General features: G+C 42.4%; 1 protein-coding gene and 1 long non-coding RNA gene across 3 annotated transcripts in view; one reads left to right on the forward strand and one right to left on the reverse strand.

The window, feature by feature from the left end:
• Positions 1 to 1115: 1115 nt before the first annotated feature.
• LOC128350830 (uncharacterized) lies at positions 1116 to 6038 on the reverse strand. 2 transcript variants are annotated; one of them, XR_008319464.1, is made up of 2 exons: positions 5991 to 6038; positions 1116 to 1638 (listed from the first exon to the last, which is right to left on the reverse strand). It is a non-coding gene; the product is annotated as an uncharacterized LOC128350830 (long non-coding RNA). The 2 variants fall into 2 exon arrangements; XR_008319463.1 differs by lacking the exon at positions 5991 to 6038 and adding an exon at positions 5821 to 5946.
• Positions 1487 to 22576, forward strand: part of LOC128350829 (neprilysin-like) — an 89765-nt gene continuing 68675 nt past the window's right edge. Inside the window, exons 1-2 of the mRNA XM_053309601.1 lie at positions 1487 to 1646; positions 7875 to 7910. Coding sequence (XP_053165576.1) covers positions 1487 to 1646; positions 7875 to 7910 — 196 coding nt within the window. The remainder of the gene's footprint in view (positions 1647 to 7874; positions 7911 to 22576) is intronic.

Below are 22576 nucleotides of genomic sequence, written 5' to 3' on the forward strand. Positions count from 1 at the left end.
CCACGAGCTCTCCGGAGCTCATTTCTAGGCAAGCAGCCCTCGCTGCTAGGATAGCGGTCATTTCGCTTCCTCAAAATGAATGTAATTCCAGCAGTGAGTGCTGCTTGCCTAGGAATGAGCTCCTAAGAGCTCGGCTGGGCTCTGTGGATTCTGGGCCCTGCCCCCTTTGCATGTGTGCGTGCATGACATGCGCACATGCACTGTCTACTTCCAGTACGATGCTGACTGGGGTGGCAAGGAGCTACGCTGCCACCCCGCGTCAATGATTTTCGGGAGCGCGCTGGTGGGGCAAATGCGGCAGGGATGGTGAGCACCCACCCTGCTCCTTAAAGTAACCCCCGCCGACTCCAAACTGGTTCGAACATACCTCCAACTGGTTCGGTGCTGTACTTCCAAACCGGTTCTGTGGTCTGTAGAAGGACTGCCGAACGTGCACATCCCTACTTCTCTCCTCCCCTCAAATCAATATGGTTGCTGGTCACCCAGTTGGGGGAGGGAGGGCCCATCTCCAATGAAATAGGGTAGATGGATGGAGGCAGCTCCTCACCCTGACTCTCCTCTCTTCCCCTCAAAACAAGATGGTCTCTGGGCACTCTCACAGTTACAGTTTTTAAGCCTGTGAGCCCTTGGTGCTGAGTTTTCTTCGTGACCTCAGCTGGAATAAGGGAGCTGGGTGGTAGCAGCTCCACAGTCCCATGTGTCTCTCTCATCTCCTCCCTTCAGAGGAAGATGGTCCTTGGTCCCTCTGTGGTAGCATTTGGGGAGGGAGGGGCCACCTCAGCTGGAACATGGGAGCTGGAGGGTGGCAGCTCCACAATCTGTGTGTCTCTGTCCTCCCCTCAGAGCAAGATGGTCCCTGTCACTCTGTGGTATCAGTTGGGGAGGGAGGACCTTATACTGAGTCAGACTACCAGTCTGTGTACAGGCTAGCATGATTCTGTTCCAGTTCGTACTAAAATTAATACTTTGGATACAGTTTAGAACTATTTCCCCATCCCTTAGATACTACTGGAGTCATCACCTTAAAGACTTCAATTATTAATTGCTGGAATTACTTTTAAAAACCCAAGAGAGGCAAAAGAAAATACTTCTGACCATTGGCAGGAGATCAAAGATTGAAAGGTTAAGTTAATTTTTATTCAAACGCTGTCAGCTGCATTTCACTTGTTTGTGAACTCTTGTACCAGGGCATGCAATTAAATTAGATATGTTAGCAATAAAACCAACTGTTGGTTTGTTTTCATTCCCTTTTTAGCCACTCTGTGTGAGTAAGAACCACATCGCACTGCAAATTGTAAGTTACAACACAGTGTGTCAATGTATTGTCATGACTAACAGTTTTGTGCTTTTTTAAAAAAAAATCCATGTTTCCTCTTCACTGGGGAAAAAAATAGCCCTTGTTAGGTAGGAGGAACTTGAAATTTCCATTCTTTTCTGATTTCAATAACTGTGCTTTCTCCTCCTCCTTCTTTCCAGACTCTGGGTTATGGGCAAGTCAGAAAGTCAGATGGATATAACTGAAATGAACTCTCCAAAACAAAAGAAAAAACTGCGATGCAGCGCCTTGGAAATCGGACTCGCTGTTGTGGTCATTCTCCTTGCAATCGTAGCCATCACCATGATCATTCTGTATGCGACCTATGATGGTAAGAAAAAACTCATTAAACTATCATTTCAGGGGCAAAGGTTTATTATTTATTTATTTATTTATTTATTTATCATATTTTTAATACCTCCTGATATGTACCTCTCTAGGCAGTGTACAAAATTTAAAATAATATTTAAAAGTCAACGCAGATTCAAATACTAAAAGACCTAATAAAAACAATAGTATAAAACAGTTATTAAAAGCTTGTGAGAACAGGAGAGTCTTGGGGGTCTTTTAAAAGCATGAAATGCAAGGGATAGTGAATGTGCTACAATCACACCAAGAAGGGATTGATTAGAATACCCTGGTAAAAGATTTTAATACACCTGAGCTTGCAAGTTGGGCCATTTTTGCCACTTCAGCTACTAAACTAGAAAGCAGTCCATGTTTCTCTTATGGCCCCAATGTTTTAAATACTTTTTAAAAACTACATGATATACTTTTTATAATAAGTTATGCATAAAAGTTGCTGATCCATAGAGGGGTTTTTTTGAGAATGGCTGCACTATGAAAACTTGTGAGGTTTCTATGATTTTTACAGAATGTAAAAATAATTTGCAGACTTTAAATAGGCTACACTATTAAAACAGAGCATGCTCCAACAAAAAGGAGCAATTGCAAGCCCCACTGGGTCATCTGGCACATCAGTGGGACTTCCAGAGTGCTTAGCCTTGCCTGCATTGTGACTGTGATGCTGGTAAAAACAACAACAATGTCTCTACTGGAAAAATCTGAAATAGTTGCCTGCCAGACTCAGTATGATGACAAGTACAAAAAAACCCCAAACAAACGTAACCTACCTGCCTATTTAGACATATAAAACTGTGTCTATAATAATTGCTCACTAAGGGCCAAATCTAACATGACATTAATCATGTTGTTTAACCGCCCCCGCCCCGTGTGTGTGTTTGTGTGTGTGCGCGCTTTAATGTAAACAGCAGTAAGTTTAATTAAGACTCCAATTTTATGCTTAAAAACACATATGCAGGGCCATATAATGTGATTAAGCTGCAGGCTACATGGCTTTAAAATAAACAAATGTATAAAAGAACCAGGAGGGGTGGAGGAATCAAAATAATAATTTTCTAATCCTAATTGGCGCAGTGGGGAAATGCTTGACTAACAAGCAGAAGGTTGCCGGTTCAAATCCCTGCTAGTATGTTTCCCAGACTATGGGAAACACCTATATCGGGCAGCAGCGATATAGGAAGATGCTGAAAGGCATCGTCTCATACTGCGTGGAAGGCGGCAATGGTAAACCCCTCCTGTATTCTACCAAAAGAAAACCATAGGGCTCTGTGGGCGCCAGGAGTCGGAATCGACTTGATGGTACATTTTACCTTTTTACCTAATTTTCTTGAATTATATATGAAATTAAGATTGCTAGTTCCATACACCGAGAGGGCTCCTGTATCTTCAAGAGTTGTATAGAAGTTCACCAGGAGGCTTTTCAGAAAACAGGCTTTATTTGGGGCATAACGGATACTCCGACCTATAGGAAGCTGTCATGTAGCAAGTCAGACCATTGGTCCATCTAGCTCAGTATTGTCTATGCAGATTGGCAGAGGCTTCTCCAAGGCTGCAGGCAGGAATCTCTCTCAGCCCTCTCCTGGAGATGCCAGGGAGAGAACTTGGAACCTTCTGTATGCAAGCATGCAGATGCTCTTCCCAGAGCGGCTCCATCCCCTAAGGGGAATATCTTGTAGTGCTCACACATGTAGTCTCCCATTCATATGCAACCAGGGCAGACCCTGCTTAGCAAAGGGGACAATTCATGCTTGGTACCACAAGACTTGCTACCACAAGATTTGTTTTACCCTGGACATAAATCGGGCTAGGTTCCAATACGGATGGGGAAACCCGAATCATGTGTGAAGTGCTCTCTGAAATATCGCACAGACTTGGGGAGTAAATCTGGCCAATGCATGAATGCACACCCACCCTCCCAAAGTAAAGCTGCAGTAAAGGTGCCATCTAAAAAAGCTCCAGGTGCATCTTTTCTGATCATAGTGCTGTACTGATCCAAGTCTCATCTAGTAGAGTTTCTGGTTCTGTGCAACTTGTAAAAGTAACTCTTTCTGGGTCTGGACCTTCGTTCCTTGTAACAGGGATTCCTAGTTGTTGAGCACAATTCCCATAATCCCCAGCCAAAGGGAACTGCAACTGTGGATGATGGGAGTTGTAGTCAGCAACATCTGGGAATGCTTGTTACAGGGAATGCTCGTCAAGACCTGGACACCCAGGAGAGGTGATGGTTGAGGTTGTAAGACTCCAGAAGGACTAGGTTCGAGCCTTTCTGCATCATGGAAGACTGACACAGAAAAATGTGTGACCAGGAATCATGTCGAAACTTACGTTTTTGTAGCAATGCTAGTGCAGTGTAGTCAGGGGCGTAGCAAGGTTGGAGTGGGCCCAGAGACAAAATTTTAAAATGCCCCCCCTCACTGAAGCTCAGCTCATGAAGTAAAGAAATCTTAAATGAGGCGGAATAGTGGTAACAAAAAGCATAGCTTTTAATACACACATACACATACACATACATATGTGCCACAATAGAACATAGTCCTAAATTATTTTTAAAAAGGTTTTGTAAATTGTGGACGATGCCAGTCATTTAATGGGACTAGAGAAAGACCTGCTGTTCTGGTAGCTCCAGGTCTTAACACTCACATCATTTTCGAAGGATGAATACAACTGAAGGAAGCCCGGGCAGGTGCACAGCTGGGGGAGTCAGTCATGTGACTTGCCTCTGGGGGCTCCCCCAAGGCTGTGGGCCCCCAGACAACTGTCTCCCCTTGCCCTGTGATAGTTATGCCCCTGTGTAGTGGGGCATGAGCATGAGAAACCCTCTCACAGGGGCGGCCCAAGGATTTCTGGTGCCCCAGGCAAAGCCTGGCTTTACATTTATAAACTGCCTCTGGATGGGGTGGTTTATACATGTAATTAATAATAATAATAACAAGAACAACAAATAAATAAATAAATAAATAAATAAATAAATAAATAGTGCCCCCCATCGCCTTCGCCCACATGGGCAAATGCAAATTTACCACATGGGCAGATTCTCCCCCCCCCAACTTTATTTTTATTAGTTTTCTGCATATCAAAGTGACTTCCAGTTCATCTTTCAACATAGTTATACTAAAACATCCATATTTGTTCTCATGTAAATATTTTCTTCATATTTATATATCTAGTTATTATGTCCTAGTCCTTGTTTTCATCACCATAGTAATCTATTAGTTTCATTACTACAACAAATTCCCCAACTGTTATTTTTACATTTCAACCCCCGTTAATAAATCCAAATTCACATTGTTTTTCATATACTGCAAAAAGGGTTTCCAATCTTCTACAAAGTTTTCTACTGTATATGACTATCTCTTACTAATACAGTAGGTTTTGCTGGAATTTCTGCAGAACTCCATTTCTGAGCAAGAATCATTCTAGCCGCCACCGTAAGATATAGAAATAAATTTCTATTTTCTTTCGAGATTTCTTCATCAGTTATGCCCAACAGAAAGGATTCAGGTCTCTTATGAAATACACATTTAAAAATCTTTTTAAGTTCATCATAAATCATATCCCAAAACCTCTTTACCTCTCTGCAGGACCACCACATGTGGTAAAAGGACCCCTCGCTATCTTTACATCTCCAGCACTTATTAGATACATTTTTATACATCAAAGCTAGTTTCTTAGGTGTTAAGTACCCCCTGTACATCATTTTTATAAACTTTTCTTTTAAATTATAGCACGCTGTAAATTTAAGATCTTTCTTCCATAGCTTCTCCCAGGCCTCTAAGTTGATATTATGACCTACATCTTGTGCCCACTTTACCATTGTTGATTTTGCCACTTCATCTCTTGTTTCTTCACATAACAGATTGTACATTTTGGTAATTAGTTTTACATCACTTTCACATAACTCTATTTCAAATTTTGATCTCCGCTCTTCAAAGTCTATTTTCAATTTTAAAAAAACAAAAACAAAACTCATTTAACTGATAATATTGAAACCAGTTAGTAACGCTATCTTTTAGTTCTTCCTCCTTTTTCAATTCCCATTTATTATCACACTTGTTCAACACTTCATTATATGTCGGCCATCTGGTTTTCATATTCACTTCTTTACACATAACAGCTTCTAGCAGAGATAACCACAGAGGTACCTTGTTTTCTAAGTATTTCTTATTTCTTTCCCAAACTATTATCAAACTTCTTCTGATGTAATGGTTAAGAAAGTCCCTCTGTACTTTGGTCTTTTCATAAAATAAATACCTATACCACATGAGCAGATTCAAGCAGGCGGGCAGTCCCCGTCGCTTGCTTGGCTACTCACTTGCTCTCTTCAGTGCTCTGCCTCCACCCGCCTCTCCTGCTGCTGCCAGGGCAGCTGGCTTGCTGTGGCAACGTCATCATAATATGCTGCAGCAGGCTGGCTACCAATTAGAATCTCCTGTGGCAGGCTGGCTCCACAGCAGGGGCAGCAGAGGCAGCCAGCAAGGAGAGCAAGTGGGTGTGCGATGGGGATGGGGAGTGACCGCTCAATCACTCACCCACTTGCCTGCTCATTTACCCACTTACTCGCTTGCTCGGACAGGAAGTACCCACCTGCAGGGCGCACGTATGGGTGAAGGGGGCAGATGGTGGCAACGTCTACCACTGCTGAATGTTCTCCTCATCCTCCTTGTTGCTGTGGCCATCAGCGACAGAGCGGCAGGCAAGCACCCATGCCCCAGTGGACTATACTTTCGGCTCACGGGCCAGCATGTGACCCAGGCCATCTGTGCCCTTCCCTGCTTGGCACCCTAGGCCACCACCTATTTCACCTGGTGAGCACGCTGGCCCTGCCCTCTCAGATTCAGCTATGAAGCAAAGCAGTCCTTTTCAGCCTAAACTCCCTCACGGGATTGTTGTGAAACTCAGTCACTGCCCCATGCTTCTAGAGGGAAGGATGGAATACAAATGTAAATAAATAAAAAGCCCTATAGATCAAACAAGGAAGACCCCAGGCATAACTTCAAATGGGTAAAAGCAGCAAATGTAAGACAGGATGGCACTGAGGTAATGACAAACTGGTCGAGTTTGCTGTGGTCCTTCTGTTGATCTCCAGGTAGGGCTGAGAAAGATCTCTGTCTGAAACTCTTCGGAACATAGGAAGCTGCCATATACTGAGTCAGACCATTGGTCTAGCTAGCTCAGTATTGTCTTCACAGACTGGCAGCAGCTTCTCTAAGGTTGCAGGCAGGAATCTCTCTCAGCCCTATCTTGGAGAAGCCAGAGAGGGAACTTGGGACCTTCTGCTCTTCCCAAAGCGGCTCCATCCCCTGAGGGGAATAACTGACAGTGCTCACACTTCTAGTCTCCCATTCATATGCAACCAGGGTAGACCCTGCTTAGCTAAGGGGACAAGTCATGCTTGCTACCACAAGACCTCCTCACACCAACCATTGGACCAACCATTGTCAGTCAGTTTCAAGAATACTGAGTTAAATCAGTGATCTTCACTATTTTCCAAGTGGCAGCCACTTTGGAAACAAATCTACAATGTGATTTTACCCTCACATGTCTAGAGCAGGACTTACAGGGAGAAGTCACCATTAAACTCCAAGGTACTTATATCCAAATAAAATGCATGGGACTGAGCTGCATATGTCATAGCAGGGGGGTGGGAATCTAAAAGTAGTTATCGTATCAGTGCCACAGGTAATTAGCACATAGGCTCTCATAAAATAGCTTTATGATAACAGCAGCATACATACTGTATCACGCACTGACTGTGGAAGGGGGATGGGCCTGCATAGCTTCTGCAGCTGTCAAGAGCTTGTCCTCACCACTAGCAGGGGGATTGCTGCATGCGCAATAATCTTCTATGTCTTTGCTCCTGTGCCGTTTCTGGCATTGGGAATAATGGCAGGAGTGGCACAGGAACGATAATGTACAGCTTAATGCACATGCAGCAGCCATCAACCCCACTAGCATCAGGGACAGTCTCACAGCTTCGGCAGAAGCTGCGCATGCACACACCCCTTCCATGGGCAGTGCACCGTGTGGTATGTAAGCCAGTTTCTGTAAGTCAGCAACCGTTTTATATGTATATTGGCACTCCGCTTCTTTATTTCATTTGGTGCTTTTTTTTAATCAGCTAGGTTCAAAATACTGAGCAGCAAAATAATTAAGGATGTATCCCATGATCTCTCTCTCTCTCTCTCTCTCTTTTCAGATCATGTTTGTAAAAGTTCAGATTGTATAAAATCAGGTAAGATATATATCGGTTTTCTGTTTAGTGTAATATATTAATTTATGTTTATGAATGTAATTTATCTCGGATACTATAAGAGGTATGGTATCATTCATTCATTCATTCATTCAATTTCTATACCGACCTTCCAGAAATGGCTCAGGGCGGTTGACACAGAGAAATAATAAATAAATGAGATGGATCCCTTTCCCCAAAGGGCTCACAATCTAAAAAGAAACACAAGGTAGATACCAGCAACAGTCACTGGAGGTACTGTGCTGGGGGTGGATAGGGCCAGTTACTCTCTCCCTGCTAAATAAAGAGAATCACCACGTTAAAAGGTGCCTCTTTGCCAAGTTAGCAGAGGTTCACTCTGAGATAGTGTTTCTTGAGCAGCAACTTCTTCCCCACCCTCCACCCATGTGGCAAACTGCTTTTAAAACTGAGGGGTAGGTTCATTCACTACCAGTTTTGAATATTAGCAGTAATCCATTGCAAGGAACTAAAGCAGGGGTTCTCAAAATTGGGTCCCCTGCTGTTGCTGGACTACAACTCCCATCATCCCCCAGCCACAATGGCCTTTGGCTGAACTAAAGCCAGGCTCAGCTTAGAGCAGCAGAGAGGTGCCTGGAGCACTTAAGGAACAGTACACCTTTATTGTGACAGATAGGAATTCCACTTTAGAGGAACTAGCCGGCTTAAGATTTTGATAGGGAGTTGAACTAGATCAGATGTCCCATACCACTCCTTTGCTAAAGCAACACCCCTCCAAAAAAGCCACAAAATCATGGGAAGTGCAAACTGATGATCTTCAAGGTCCAGTCCTCCACAACTCTAGTTGATTAATCTACTGATTTAAACTGGTTATAGTTCATAGCCATAATCTAAATAAGTTTAACAAGTTCATGAATTCTACTCTTCCGCAACTGAAGCCACTTAAAATAAATTGATTAAATTAAATGTGGCTAGAAACATCAGAATTTGCTGAGTAATTAATTAAAGCACTCATTATGAGAGTAATGTCAGGTGTTCTGAACATGATCCATCTTCTGCAATTATGGGGATTTAAATTAGCTTTTCAGAAATAGCTAGCTTTGCAAATATGCAAATACAGGCAAACCTCATTATTCGTGGTACTGCTATATACGTTCTGCATTTCCGCAGTTGGAGAATATACAACCAACCTCAATATTCAGTGATATGAAAGGGTTAAAACCCACATATCTGCGGTACCTAGATGGCTGGAAATTACCTTCAAGGTCATTTTGAGCCACCATTTTGCTTAAAGGAGCTATTTCGTGACTCTTCTGGTTTTAAAAAAATAATCCATAATTTTTCGTGGAAAATTGGGCAAATTGGCAGTTTTGAGGGGCATTGCTGGACAGATGGAGACCCACGGAGCATGGTATAGCACTTTATTTTAATTATCTCTGCTGTTTTTTGCCTTTTTTCTGTCTTTTCCTGCCCTCCAGGAACCTAACCTCCCCAATCCTAATTCACTCATTAACTCGTTATCCACCGTTTTGTTATCCATGGGAATTGGTGGGAATGGAACCACCGCAGATAATGAGGTCCACCTGTAATCACTGGTCTGCAGATGTACAGTGTTATGGAGCTGTAAAGCTCTGCCCTGGTGCGGCTGTAGTCTCTTAAGGAAGTCCCGATGCTGCTATGAACGGTCAGTAGTGCAAGCAGCACTTACACAGTTTTCTCCGTTGGTGCTATTGCCCATTCTTACCAGTGCCAGGGCTGTCTTAGGAGTCAGCAACAGACCTGGAGTGCAGTGTTATAGCTCTATAACAGAGCCACTGAAATAGGTTGGACTACTGCTGTGAATGAACATTGTCTGTCTGAGTTGACAGACTCTAAACCTGAATCAGAAAGTAATTAAGATATAACACTACGGATTTTGATCATAGGAAGGAGTTGCTGTTTAACAACATTTAGAGGTGTAAGTAAGGCTGAGTAGAAATCAGGGGCAATTTTCATGGAAATATTTTTTGCTCCCTGTGAAACATTCTGCTTCATATCAGTGATAACTTGGATGTCCTGCAAAGTGGGGTGATAATGTGTTTTCATTCAAAGTGAGGGCAGGAAGCATTGCCCTCACTCAGATTTGGTGGCATAATGTCATTGCATAACCAGCTCTGATTAGCTGCATGATATCATTACATCTCATAGGCTACATGATTCCCTGATTGGCTGGCTTCTTTTAAAAAAAAAAATGCACCAAAGCATCTACAGAGAGGGGCAATATACAGTATGTGAAATATTCCCGAAAGGCATGATGTCTTACAGAGACCCTATCAGAAAAGGCGGCTCTAGAGTGGGGGCAAAGGACAAGCACCCCCAACAAGTCATTTGCCACCCCACCTCCTCCCCCATTATGGTTTCAGAAATCTAATATGTTGGACACAGCTTGCCCACCCATAAATGCACTATGCCCCTTCTGTGTTCCCTTCAATATTTTTTTTCTGGTGCCAGCACTGCCTATCAGGCTCCTAGGGGCTCCTCTTTTTTTAACCAAAAATGTTTACCCATAAACATTCAGCTCAGTCCTATAATAGCTTGGCTTGGCCTTGGGTGATTGGAGTCACTACTCGTTAGCCCCCTTCAGCTGTAACATGGAACTGCGGGTCCGCACCCCACCTCGCCCCCCCCCCCGCTCTCCCATGCTTTCAGGCATGTAGAGGTGCTGCCCCTCTGCAGTCAGCAAGGCTGTGCAGGCTTCCTTCTTGACAGAAGAACAACATGCACAGCCAGTTGGGCCGGAGTGAGGGAGAAGCATCCTCCCTCAACTCCAGTTTTGTAGGGCCGAAAGGGAAACCGCAGTGCCAGCGTTCTGGTGTAACACTGGTGCCACAGAACCGGAGCTGGAGGTGCCCGAACCGGAGCTGGAGGTTCCCAAGGTTCAGAGTGGAGCTCAGGGAGGAAAACTACAGGGCCCTTCTTGCCTTCAACTCCAGGTTCCCGAATTCGGACATGCATCCAAGGCAACCGAAGGTCAAGGGATCTCCAGTTTCCTGTTACGTCTGAATTTGGTGATTGATTGTAGATGGGCTAGTCTTCATCAGATGGAATTTCCTGCCTGTAATATAGGAACAATGGTAACCCATATTAAGACACTGTGATGACAAGCAACATAAACAAATATCATATGATAACATAACACACCAGCTTTCCTATCAATTTTGCTTAAAGCAGTGGACCTACTTAAAAAAGTAATTGCACAGCACAAGTTGAATATGAACAGTTCTTGCAGTTTCTCCAGTAGCCAAATTGGGGGTTATTGAGGAGTCAACTGCATTCAGTCTTCCATACCATAGTTCTTTGATCGACAAATGGGTTCATCAGAAGAATTGTTTGGATGGATTAAGAATGTATCTCTATAACAAATAAGGAGCAAATCATGCAGGCTGAATGACAGGGACAAATTCTGAGAGTAAAACTAGCAAAAATTGAATCATTATTATGGAAACCACTTGCTTTTTGAAAAGGGAGCATCCCTGTAGTTATTAATGGGGACTTGAAACTGATCCCTGCTCTGGCACTATAAAATAATTTGTGCCACTGTTTCTATCTTGACAGTCATCTAGTTTAGCCAGTCAAGGCTTCTGGTTTCCTGACCCAAAGGATGCAAAAAGCATTACAGTAGTAATTTGACACTGAAGTTGCAATCCTGTGCATTCTTATTTAGACAGGATATATGTCTAAATAAACATGCATAGGATCAGGAAATGAAATCAGTCTACAGAGTGAAAATGTATTCTTCACTGCAGTAATAGCCAACAAGGATTACTTGCAAATAGGATATTATATTATTAACGTTTTTCCAGGCATTCAAAATGTATATAATGAATAAGCAAAGGTTGGAGGGTGGAGTCTACCACTGAGAGATCCCCCTCCCAATGAGGGTTGATTATCTGGGTTTTGAACACCTCAAAGGTGCAATTCTCATTCTGTATGAGAAAAGGACATCTTTTAAAGGAACATTCACAGTATCATTTTAGTATCACAGTATCATTTTATTCACTGCTCTGGCAAGCATGATGGCGTCAACAGAGCAGTATCAAGTTTCATTATAGACAGATTTAGGGTAGAAAAAGGTTCTGAGTGTCCTTTTAACCTCACTGGATGAAACTGCCAATGGTTGACACTCAAATCTGGGGTTAGATTTCCCACAAGACTGAACCAAGATGAAGTTACTAAACAATGGGATCCGCCCAGAATGATTACTGTATTTGTGGTTGTCATTCTTGGAATCAGCAACTGTGTGGAAGCTAACACGAAGAAATTTTGTTTTGTTTGGGGGACTGTTTACTTTTTTTTTTAATGTTTAAACCAGATGTGGTGGAAAGTTATTCTGTGCTGCGCAATAAGAAAATGAGGGAGCTATCTTAAGCCATCAGCAGCTCTACCTAGAATTATAAATGTTGGGGTGGGGGTGGAGTGCAAACACTTGTAGAGGCATTTCTTTAGCTCCGGACCCTCCCCTCATGAAGACTGTGAAGAACTCACTGGTTAACAATTGTTTATGTATTTCTATGTATTATGTGTTGTTGTTTTGTTTTGGCCATTGGCTGTAAATAAAGTGTCTATCTATTGTAACGCGAGGCCTCTCCATAGGCCTTTACTGTTTTGGTTTCAGGCCTAGCTGAGTCTTAGAACTGGAGTGAAGGGGTTCGAGCACCATTATTGTTGTTGTTGTTGTTGTTGTTTACACAGTCAGACAGGTGTTATTGACTGGTTTGTTTTATCCAGACATTGAGTCCTTCCCAAGGACCTGGGACTTGTTTTTCTTTCTTCTCGACTACAGTTATATCCAGGGTATTGTGTGGTAGATGTTTGTTTGTAGTCAGAAGCCCCATAATATTTTTACATCTTCATTTTCTACCACTTTTTCAATTTTATGGTCCCACCAATTTTTGGCTACAGGTAGCTTGTATTTTTTGCAGATGTTCCAGTGTATCACCCCTGCTACCTTGTAATGCCTTTCTTTGTAGTCAGTCTGTGCGATCTTTTTACAACAGCTGATGAGGTGGTCCACAGTTTCATCTGCTTCTTTACAAAGGCGGCACTTGCTGTTTGTTGTGGATTTTTCGACTTTTGCTCTTATTGTATTTGTTCTTAGTGCCTGTTCTTGTGCAGCCAGTATTAAACCCTCTGTTTCTTTCTTCAAGTTGCCATTCTTAAGCCATTGCCAGGTCTTGGTGATGTCTGATTTTCTACTTATGTAGTGCAAATATTGACCATGCAGGGGCTTATGCATGTAGTAGCTTAAGCAGTGAGGCACTGCCTCCCCCAGTGAAGCACTACCTTGGCGTGGTTGTGGGGCTTGTGTGCTCTGAGGAAGGTGAGAGCTATGCCAGAGGTCCAACCATACTGGAGAGGTCTCATCAGAGGAACCAGACGAAGAGTGCCTCTCCCATTAACAATATGGTGAAGTTTAACTTTAATAAATCTATACTGGATCAGTTGTTGCCCGGGTCAACAAGGACCGCGCCAGGTGCTGGAGTCCCTGGACATCTGGTGGCAAGTGGGCTACAGGACTCAAGATCTTCAGTTGAGCAACCAGGGCTGGAGACTGCAGGGTTACTGGAAGAAATGTCGCTTAACCGGAAAAATATATATATATATATAAAATGCCAACAAGGAAATAATAATAATAATAATAATAATAATAATAATAATAATAATAATAATTTAATTATTAATTATTATTAATTTTTATTTATTTATTGTTGTTGTTGTTGTTGTTGTTGTTGTTATCATCATCATTATTTCTTGTTTGCACAGTCAAACAGGTGATATTAACTGATCTGTTTTATCCAGACATCGAGTCCTTCCCAAGGACCTGGCATGCTAGAATTTTGTTATCAATATTGTTGTTGCTATAGGTATCGCTGCAAAATGTAGGCTATTCCCAATAAAGTTGCTTTTTGTAGTTGGCTGATGGTGATTTATGTGGCCCCTATGGTGTTGAGGTGCTCTTCAAGATGTTTTGGAATTGCAGCTAGGGTGCCAATTACTACTGGGATTATTTTGGTCTTCTTCTGCCACAGTCTTTCAATTTCAATTTGTAGATCTTTGTATTTTGTGGTTTTTTTCTGTTTCTTTTTCTTCTATTCTGCTTTTACTTAGTATTACTATGTCAATTATTTTGAATTATTTTTCTTTCTTCTTGACTACAGTCATATCTGGTGTATTGTATGGCAGATGTTTGTCTGTTTGTAGTTTAAAGTCCCATAATATTATTACATCTTCATTTTCTACAACTTTTTCAATTTTGTGGTCGCACCAATTTTTGGCTGCAGATAGCTTGTATTTTTTTTGCAGATGTTCCAGTGTATCATCCCTGCTACCTTGTAATGCCTTTCTTTGTAGTCAGTCTGTGCGATCTTTTTACAACAGCTGATTAGGTGGTCCACTGTTTCATCTGCTTCTTTACAAAGGCGGCACTTGTTGTTTGTTGTTGATTCTTCAACTTTTGCTCTTATTGCATTTGTTCTTAGTGCCTGTTCTTGTGCAGCCAGTATTAAACCCTCTGTTCCTTTGTTCAAGTTGCCTGTCTTGAGCCACTGCCAGGTCTTGGTGATATTTGATTTTCCGGTTATATCGTGCAAATATTGACCATGCAGTGGCTTATTTTTCCATTTTTCTGCTCGTTTCTTGACTTGTTCTTTCTTGTAGGCCTGCTTTGTTTTATTCGTGTTTAATAGTTTCTTGTTCTTGACCATTTGAAGTGCATCTTCTTCACTGTCCTTTATACAGGTGAAACTCGGAAAATTAGAATATCGTGCAAAAGTCCATTAATTTCAGTAATGCAAATTAAAAGGTGAAACTGACGCATTACATGCAAAGCGAGATAAGTCAAGCCTTAATTTGTTATAATTGTGATGATCATGGCGTACAGCTCATGAAAACCCTAAATCCACAATCCCAGAAAATTAGAATATTGCATGGAACCAAGAAGACAAGGATTGTAGAGTAGAACAATATCGGACCTCTGAAAAGTATACAGTGTACTGTGCTTGATTGGCCAGCAAACTCGCCTGACCTGACCCCATAGAGAATCTATGGGGCATTGCCGAGAGAAGGATGAGAGACATGAGACCAAACAATGCAGAATTGCTGAAGGCCTCTAATGAAGCATCCTGGTCTTCCATAATACCTCATCAGTGCTACAGGCTGATAGCATCCATGCCACGCCGCATTGAGGCAGTAATTGCTGCAAAAGGGGCCCAAACCAAGTACTGAATACATATGCATGCTTATACTTTTCAGAGGTCCGATATTGTTCTATTCTACAATCCTTGTCTTCTTGGTTCCATGTAATATTCTAATTTTCTGGGATTGTGGATTTGGGGTTTTCATGAACTGTACGCCATGATCATCACAATTATAACAAATTAAGGCTTGACTTATCTCGCTTTGCATGTAATGCGTCTGTCTCATATATCTGTTTCACCTTTTAATTTGCATTACTGAAATTAATGGACTTTTGCACGATATTCTAATTTTCCGAGTTTCACCTGTATATTCTTCAAGGCCTCTTTTCTCCTCCTCTACTGTTTGATGGACTTGCAGCATTCCTCTTCCACCTGAGCTGTGAGGGAGGTATAGCCTATCTACATCACTGCGGGGGTGCAGAGCATGATTGATGGTCATTGATTTCCTGGTCTTACGATCTAGCATCTCTAGCTCTGCCTGGGTCCAGTCTATTATTCCTGCAGTGTATCTAATGATGGGTATAGCCCAGGTGTTTATGGCTAGTATGGTGTTCCCACCATTAAGTTTGGACTTTAGAATTTTCCTAACTTTCCTGATGTATTTACTTCCAATTTTTCTTTTCACTTCAATGTGTTTGTTAGCAGCCTGAAGAATGCCCAAGTATTTGTAGTGTTCTTTCTCTTCCAAGTTCTTGATGTTGTTTCCATTGAGCTGTTGTTGTTGTTGTTGTTGTTTTGTTGTTAATTCAATTTCTATACCACAATTCCAACAATGACTCAGGGTGGTTTACACAGAGAAATAACAAACAAATAAGATGGAACCGTGTCCCCAAAAGGCTCACAATCTAAAAAGAAGCATAAGATAGATACCAGCAACAGTCACTGGAGGTACTGTGCTGGGGGTGGATAGGGCCAGTTACTCTCCCCCTACTAAATAAAGAGAATCACCACATTAAAAGGTGCCTCTTTGCCAAGTTAGCAGGGGTGACTTCACCTTCCAAAGTTGCTCACCTTCCTTCAGCCTCTGTTGACCTTCCAGTCTTACTTCAAAGTCTGGCTATAGCAGCCTCATCATTTGACTCTCCTATCCTTACATACCACACCCTGGCTTCCTCGCTCTATTCTTTACTCTCTCCTTTTCTCAATATGAACCTGCTTTCGTTCAGCTGCCCCTTTTTGTTCCCGTCTTTCACATGCAGCAGCCCTTCTTTACACAGCAAACCCTTTTCCAACCCATTCCAGCCACCAATTTACCCCTGACCCTGCCCAGATAAGTCCTTTGTTTGGAAAGCTGCTGCATGGTTGTGTGTGGGCTTGAGGGTGTGACATCTTGATCTGGGGGTGAGTGAGGTGAGCATGGCAACTGTTACTAGGTACTGAGGCTGACAGAAAGAACTCCATGGATCTCAGAATCTAAGAATTAGAGTCAGTTGGAAATTAACTGTTGAGGAGGCTGGAAGAAAGGGACTCAGACTGAAGGATGGAAAACTGTTTTTCTTTGTAATGATTGATTGATTGGTTGGTTGGTTGATTTCTATACCGCCCTTCCAAAAATGGCTCAGGGTGGTTTACACAGAGGAATAATAAATAAATAAATAAGATGGATTCCTGTCTCCAAAGGGCTCACAATCTAAAAATTAATTGATTGATTAAGTGCCGTCAAGTTGGTGTCGACTCTTAACGACCACATAGATAGATTCTCTCCAGGATGATCTGACTTCAACTTGGCCTTTAAGGTCTCTCAGTGGTGCATTCATTGCTGTCGTAATCGAGTCCATCCACTGTGCTGCTGCTCGTCTTCGAGTTCTTTTTTCTTCAACTTTCCCCAGCATTATGGACTTCTCAAGGGAGCTGGGTCATCGCATAATGTGTCCAAAGTATGCTAGTTTAAGCCTGGTCATTTGTGCCTCGAGTCAAAATTCTGGATTGATTTGTTCTATGATCCATTTGTTTGTTTTCCTGGCTGTCCATGGTATCCTCAAAATTCTTCTTCACCACCAAAGTTCAAAAGCGTCAATGCTTTTTCTATCTTGCTTCTTCAAAGTCCAGCTTTCGCATCCATAGAGTGTCACGGAGAAACCCGTTGTCTGAACTTCTAATCTTTGTAGGTGTAGACACATCACGGCATCTAAATATCCTTTCCAAGACTTTCATTGCAACCCTACCAAGTGCTGGTCTGCAGCATATTTCTTGACTGCTGGATCCTTTACTGTTGATGGTCAATCCTAAAAGGCAGAAGCTATCCACCAGTTCAATGTCTTCATTGTCAGTTCTGAGACTGGTTGCTGTACCCATTGTCATGAATTTAGTCTTCTTTACATTTAACTGTAGTCCCATTTTCTCACTGTGCTCCTTGACTTTCATTACTAGAGCTTGCAGATCATCCACATTCTCAGCTATCAGAGTGGAGTCATCAGTGTAGTATAGGTTATTGATGTTTCTTCCTCCAACTTTAAAACCATGCTCATCCTCTTCCAATCCAGCTTCTCTCAGTAACAATTAATCCTCTAAAATATGTGGTCTTTTTCTATTGGAGTAACATCCCATGCCTAAAGTATTTCTCCACTATCAAGGGCAATAGATACTATTAAAAAGTATTGAAGATAAAACTGTGGGGGAGTGGGGGAGCCAGAATAGTTTAAACCAGCCTATGTGGAGGAAATTATTTTGTATGTAGCAAAACAATTCTGTAGTCTGAGGTGGTACAGGCATAGGTTTTTGCTTCAATGAAAACTAGGCCTTAAAGACTCCCTTCCATCACCTTCTCTTCAAACTCCTAAAGCAAATAATCTATTCTTATGAAGCTGCAGGTATAGACACCCCAGATGTTCTGCAGTATTACACCTGCATTTCCAAGGGGCCTGTGCTGCTGTGGGTGTCTAAGGAAGTGCCTAGGCTCTTTTGCAAAAGTGCTAGTTTGCAAATACTTAAAGCTGCATTTTGAGAGCACAGTTTGCATGGTTTCCAGTATGCAAAACCACCAGCACTAGATGCCCACAGAAGCGCAGGCCAATCAGAAATGCTGGCATAATACTGCAGAACGTGTGGGCCAACCCCTTTTAGAAGTTTAGAGGGATGGAGGTGGGAGTCAGTATCTAGGGTCACCACTACCAGCTGTGGTCTTGGCTGTCTGATTGGGGTTTTACCCATTTTTGACTACTGCAGTGGTTCCCAAATTTGGGTTGCCAGATGTTGTTGGACTACAACTCCCATCATCCCCAGCAAAAGGCCATTGTGACTGAGAATGATGGCAGTTGCAGTCCAATAACATCTGAGGACCCAAATTTGGGAAACCCTGGTCTACTAAAAACCCAACCTTCTTATCAGCTCTAAAGGCCTTTTTGCAATCTTTTCTTCTTGAACTGTCTGTCACACTTGACATTGCTGAAGGTATCTTTGCCTCTTTTTCTGAGTTAGTTGGAAAAGAGCTTATTTAGGAAGTTTCCTGGTTTGCCATGCAAGCCAAAAAAACATCCCACGCTTGCCTTAAAATGCCATCCTCAGTATATCCCTTGTGGCTTCCCAGAACAAAGTCTTGGCAACATCAACAATTAGACTCATCAGCCATCTGTCTGCAGCTGCCTGAGCTATAACTTCATCATCACAGAATTTCCTCAACATGGGATGTCCTTGTGAACCGGATGAAAAAGAATCTCGTTCATTACATTTAGAACATTATGGAAAGCCTTAAGAAAAAAGGACTTGATCCATTAGTTAAACATTTAAAGAGATGCTCTGCAAAAGACAAACTTCTGGTTGTTCAGCTGTGATTTGTCTCCTGTAATATTCTCTGCTGGGATGTTTTATTTCATAAGAACTATTAAGAGAGAGTAAATCACTTAGGTATAGCTGGTTCTTTTCTTGTAATCATATGCAGACATTTTAAACAGTATTTTCATGTTTCAATATCTTTATTTCACTGAAAGTTATAAGAAAAGAAAGAACCTCATTAAATGAGTTGTGGTCCAAGGCACTAAAAAGAAAACTAACAAAAAGCCACATTTGTAAAATCAAATCTTCCAGATCTTACACAATAGTAGCCCTTTCCATATATTATGTAACTGTACTAGGGGTGTGTGTGCAACCAGTTTCCACGGTTCGGTTTTAATTTGAACTGAATTCTAACCAGACTGCCGGTTCACAAACCGGTTTGCCAGAACTGCCCAGCTGGTCCAGTTCATGTATCGAACCAATTCAAACTGCCTCGCCCATAGAGAATAATGGAAAATCAAGCCACCCCATTTATTCCCCAGGAGTAGTGTCTAGGGACACCAAAGCGGGTTGGGCAGTAGGGCATGATGGTTGCTACCTACCACCCAACCTGCAAAACAATTGGGCAATCGGGAGATTTTAAAGGAATTTTTGAATTTTTTCTGAGTCAGTAGGTGATTCCGGTGAATCTTTGATTATTATCTCCAATTTTCTGACATTTACTGCTACCACTACTATTTATATACCATTTTTTATTGAAAGTTCTCAAAGCTGTTCTCCAGGAGTTTTCAAACATTACAGACAGTATCTCTGTAATGGTGCTTGGAACAGGGTCAGAATGTTCCACCTCAGAACAAGTCATTCCGTTCCAAGCTTGTAATGCACCCCCTCCCGCTTTCTATGGGGTGTTCATTCCAAGCTCAGACACAGGGAAAGAGATGGCAAGGGAACACCTAGCTACTATAAATCAATTTAACTCTCTCCAGAGCCAGGTGAATTACATCCCAGAGTACTGATGGAATTTGCAGAAGCAATCTCAGAGCCACTGTAATCTTTGAAAAGACCTGGAGAACCGCTCTGAGAACTCTCAAAATAAAGTGATATGTAAATAGTAGTAGTGGTAGCAGTAAATGCCAGAAACCCGGAGATCCAGTCTTCTGGCACTTGCTTACACTGGCGGATTAAAGGAGAGGCAGTAGAAGCAGCTGCCTATGGTGGCAAAATTCCCCTAGTGGCAAATTTTGGAGTTGAGTTAAATGGGGGGGAAATTAACCTTTAAGGCATCCTCTTTGTGCACCCGCCCACCCAGATTTCAAATTATGATGGTGCAGCAGCACATGCATGCTGGCTGGCAATAGGCAGATTCGCAGAGGAGAGAGCAGGCAGACAGGCAGCGATACCTCCTAACACAAGCCTGCCTACATCCCAAGTGCCAGCGATCGCCTGATTTCAGGCCTGTACACAGAAAGGCCCGAAATCAGGTGATCGCTGGCATTTGGGAGATAGGCAGGCTTGTGTTAGGAGGTATCCACGCCCTCTCCACCACCAATTTGGATTGTGTTCGGAGGTAGTTTTAAAGGTTAAAAAAATAGATTTAATTAAACCCCCCCCCAACTTGCAAAGGGAAGGGGAACTCTTGCCTCTGGGATGGCAAATCTTTGGCTGCTTACTGGTGGCAAAGAGCTTAATCTGCCCCTGCTTGCTTACTTATTAAAAATGCATCCCCATCTTTAAAAATGGGGGGAAAGAGGAGCCAGAAAACTACAGAGGAGTCAGTTAGATGTCAATACCTGGCAAGATCCTAGAACAGATTATTAAACAGCCATTCCGTGAGGACGTAGAAAAGAATGTGGTGATTATCGGGAATCGGAATGGGTTTGTCAAGAACAAGTCATTCCAGTCTAATTTAACCTCTTTTTTAAAAATTGTCACTGGTTTACTAGAGCATGGGAATACTCTGGACATTATGTGTCTCATTTTTCAGTCATGTGTTTGCAAAATGTTTCACGCATTTTGCATTCCGTTCCTACCTCAGAATGGAACACAAAATGCATTTCGTGCACACCCCTGTGCAAAAGAGCACTGCCTTCTCTCTGTTACCCATTCCCATTTCACCATCTTCCCCAAGCAATAGACCTATTGCTTCCTTGACCTTCCTCTCTTTCTGAACAAATCTGGAAAAAGAACCATCACCTTTTTTCAGTTTTTGGCATCAGGCCATTCTGAGCCTTGGCTTTCCGGAAGCCATCTGTTCAGGTCTGGGTCATTCTTTTTGTAGTCTTCCTTGGTTATGTGTCCGTCCTTCCTTTAGCTGGCTTGTATACAATGTAGCTGCCTATGCAAGCAACAGACATGCCCATATAAGCAACAGACATGCTCACTGCTTCCGCAGCACTTTTAATGCTACCAGCATGGCTTGCTAAGGCAGGGAGGCCCCATTCCTACTAAGGACTACATCTTCGCATGTCTGCTGCTACCCCCATTATTTCCAATGGGGGTTGCTTAGACCAGCGGGCTCTGCTGCATGATATGAGATATATATATAGCTTTTCAGCTGTTTAGACTATTATCTCTGCATCCACACTGGTTTCTTTAGATGCTCCTATGTTTCATGCTCATGGGAACTGTTGGCAATTGTGTTTTCAGTGCCACATTTTTCAGCATCTCTCATTCCCCTTGGACTCCTTTCTCCTGTAGGATCTCTAGCTCAGGTATCCTACCTTATTTTTCTCTGCGCTCATTAAAATCAGCGTTCCTAAAAGCTTATACATTCAACTTCCTTCAGTTTTCCCTCTCCTTGATATCACGAGTTCCAAGATGATGTGGTCACTTTCCCAGGATTCCTGACACTTTCACTTCAAATGCACATCTGTTTGGCATGGTTTTTGACAGAGAAATATAATAAGCCAAAAATGCAAGCTTTCCAGTACCACGTGTTTGATCAGAAATGGAGTTCTGATGTCCAGATCTCTGAAGAACTCATTGAGGAGGCTGTGTATATCTGTGTGCATTCAAAATTGCTAGGGATAACCACAGCATACTACATGAATTACTACCATTAGATGGAGAGTCATGCTTCTGCTTGAAGTTCCTGGCCATGGCTAACTGGGGTGGGAAGACTCCCACACTGTGGCAGAAATCCATGTAGTAAAACACTATGAAGGCAGGGGAGCCAGGGGCCAATCTTCACTTCATGACCCAAGGCCCACTTCAGCCTAGCTGTGCATGTGCAGTAACCACTAACTGCTCTCACTAACCAGCTCTGCAAAGACATTTAGGGAAGAAAGAGGTGTCAGCAGGCAGGCAGGCTGGAGTGTCTCTGCCCCCTTTAGTCAGTTGGCTTGTGCAAGGTCCAGTCTCTTTCCTAGTGCCCTAGCTGTAAGTCCACCTCCTGTTGGGGCATATGGGAAGTAGTGGGACCACTTTTGGCTATTCAGTCTGCCCTTCCTTAATTACTACATCTTATACCATCTTTCACCCAAAGCAGGTTGCCACTGAAAACATGGGCAGCATCCAGACTAGTTAGCTTGACTAAGCAAGCACCATTGAAATCAATGAGATGAGTTAGTCATGTTTACCTTAATTCTCATTAATTTCAACAGACCTTGTTTGGATGCTGCCTAGTGTCATACAGTCAAAGATATATTAACACAACAACAAAAGGGGATGGAGAGGAAATTAAACAATTTCAGACATCCACATTTTCACTCTGCTGCATAATGAATTGAGATTACGACCAGGTAC

This window comes from Hemicordylus capensis, chromosome 3 (genome assembly GCF_027244095.1).
Source record: "Hemicordylus capensis ecotype Gifberg chromosome 3, rHemCap1.1.pri, whole genome shotgun sequence".
NCBI classification, from domain to species: domain Eukaryota; kingdom Metazoa; phylum Chordata; class Lepidosauria; order Squamata; family Cordylidae; genus Hemicordylus; species Hemicordylus capensis.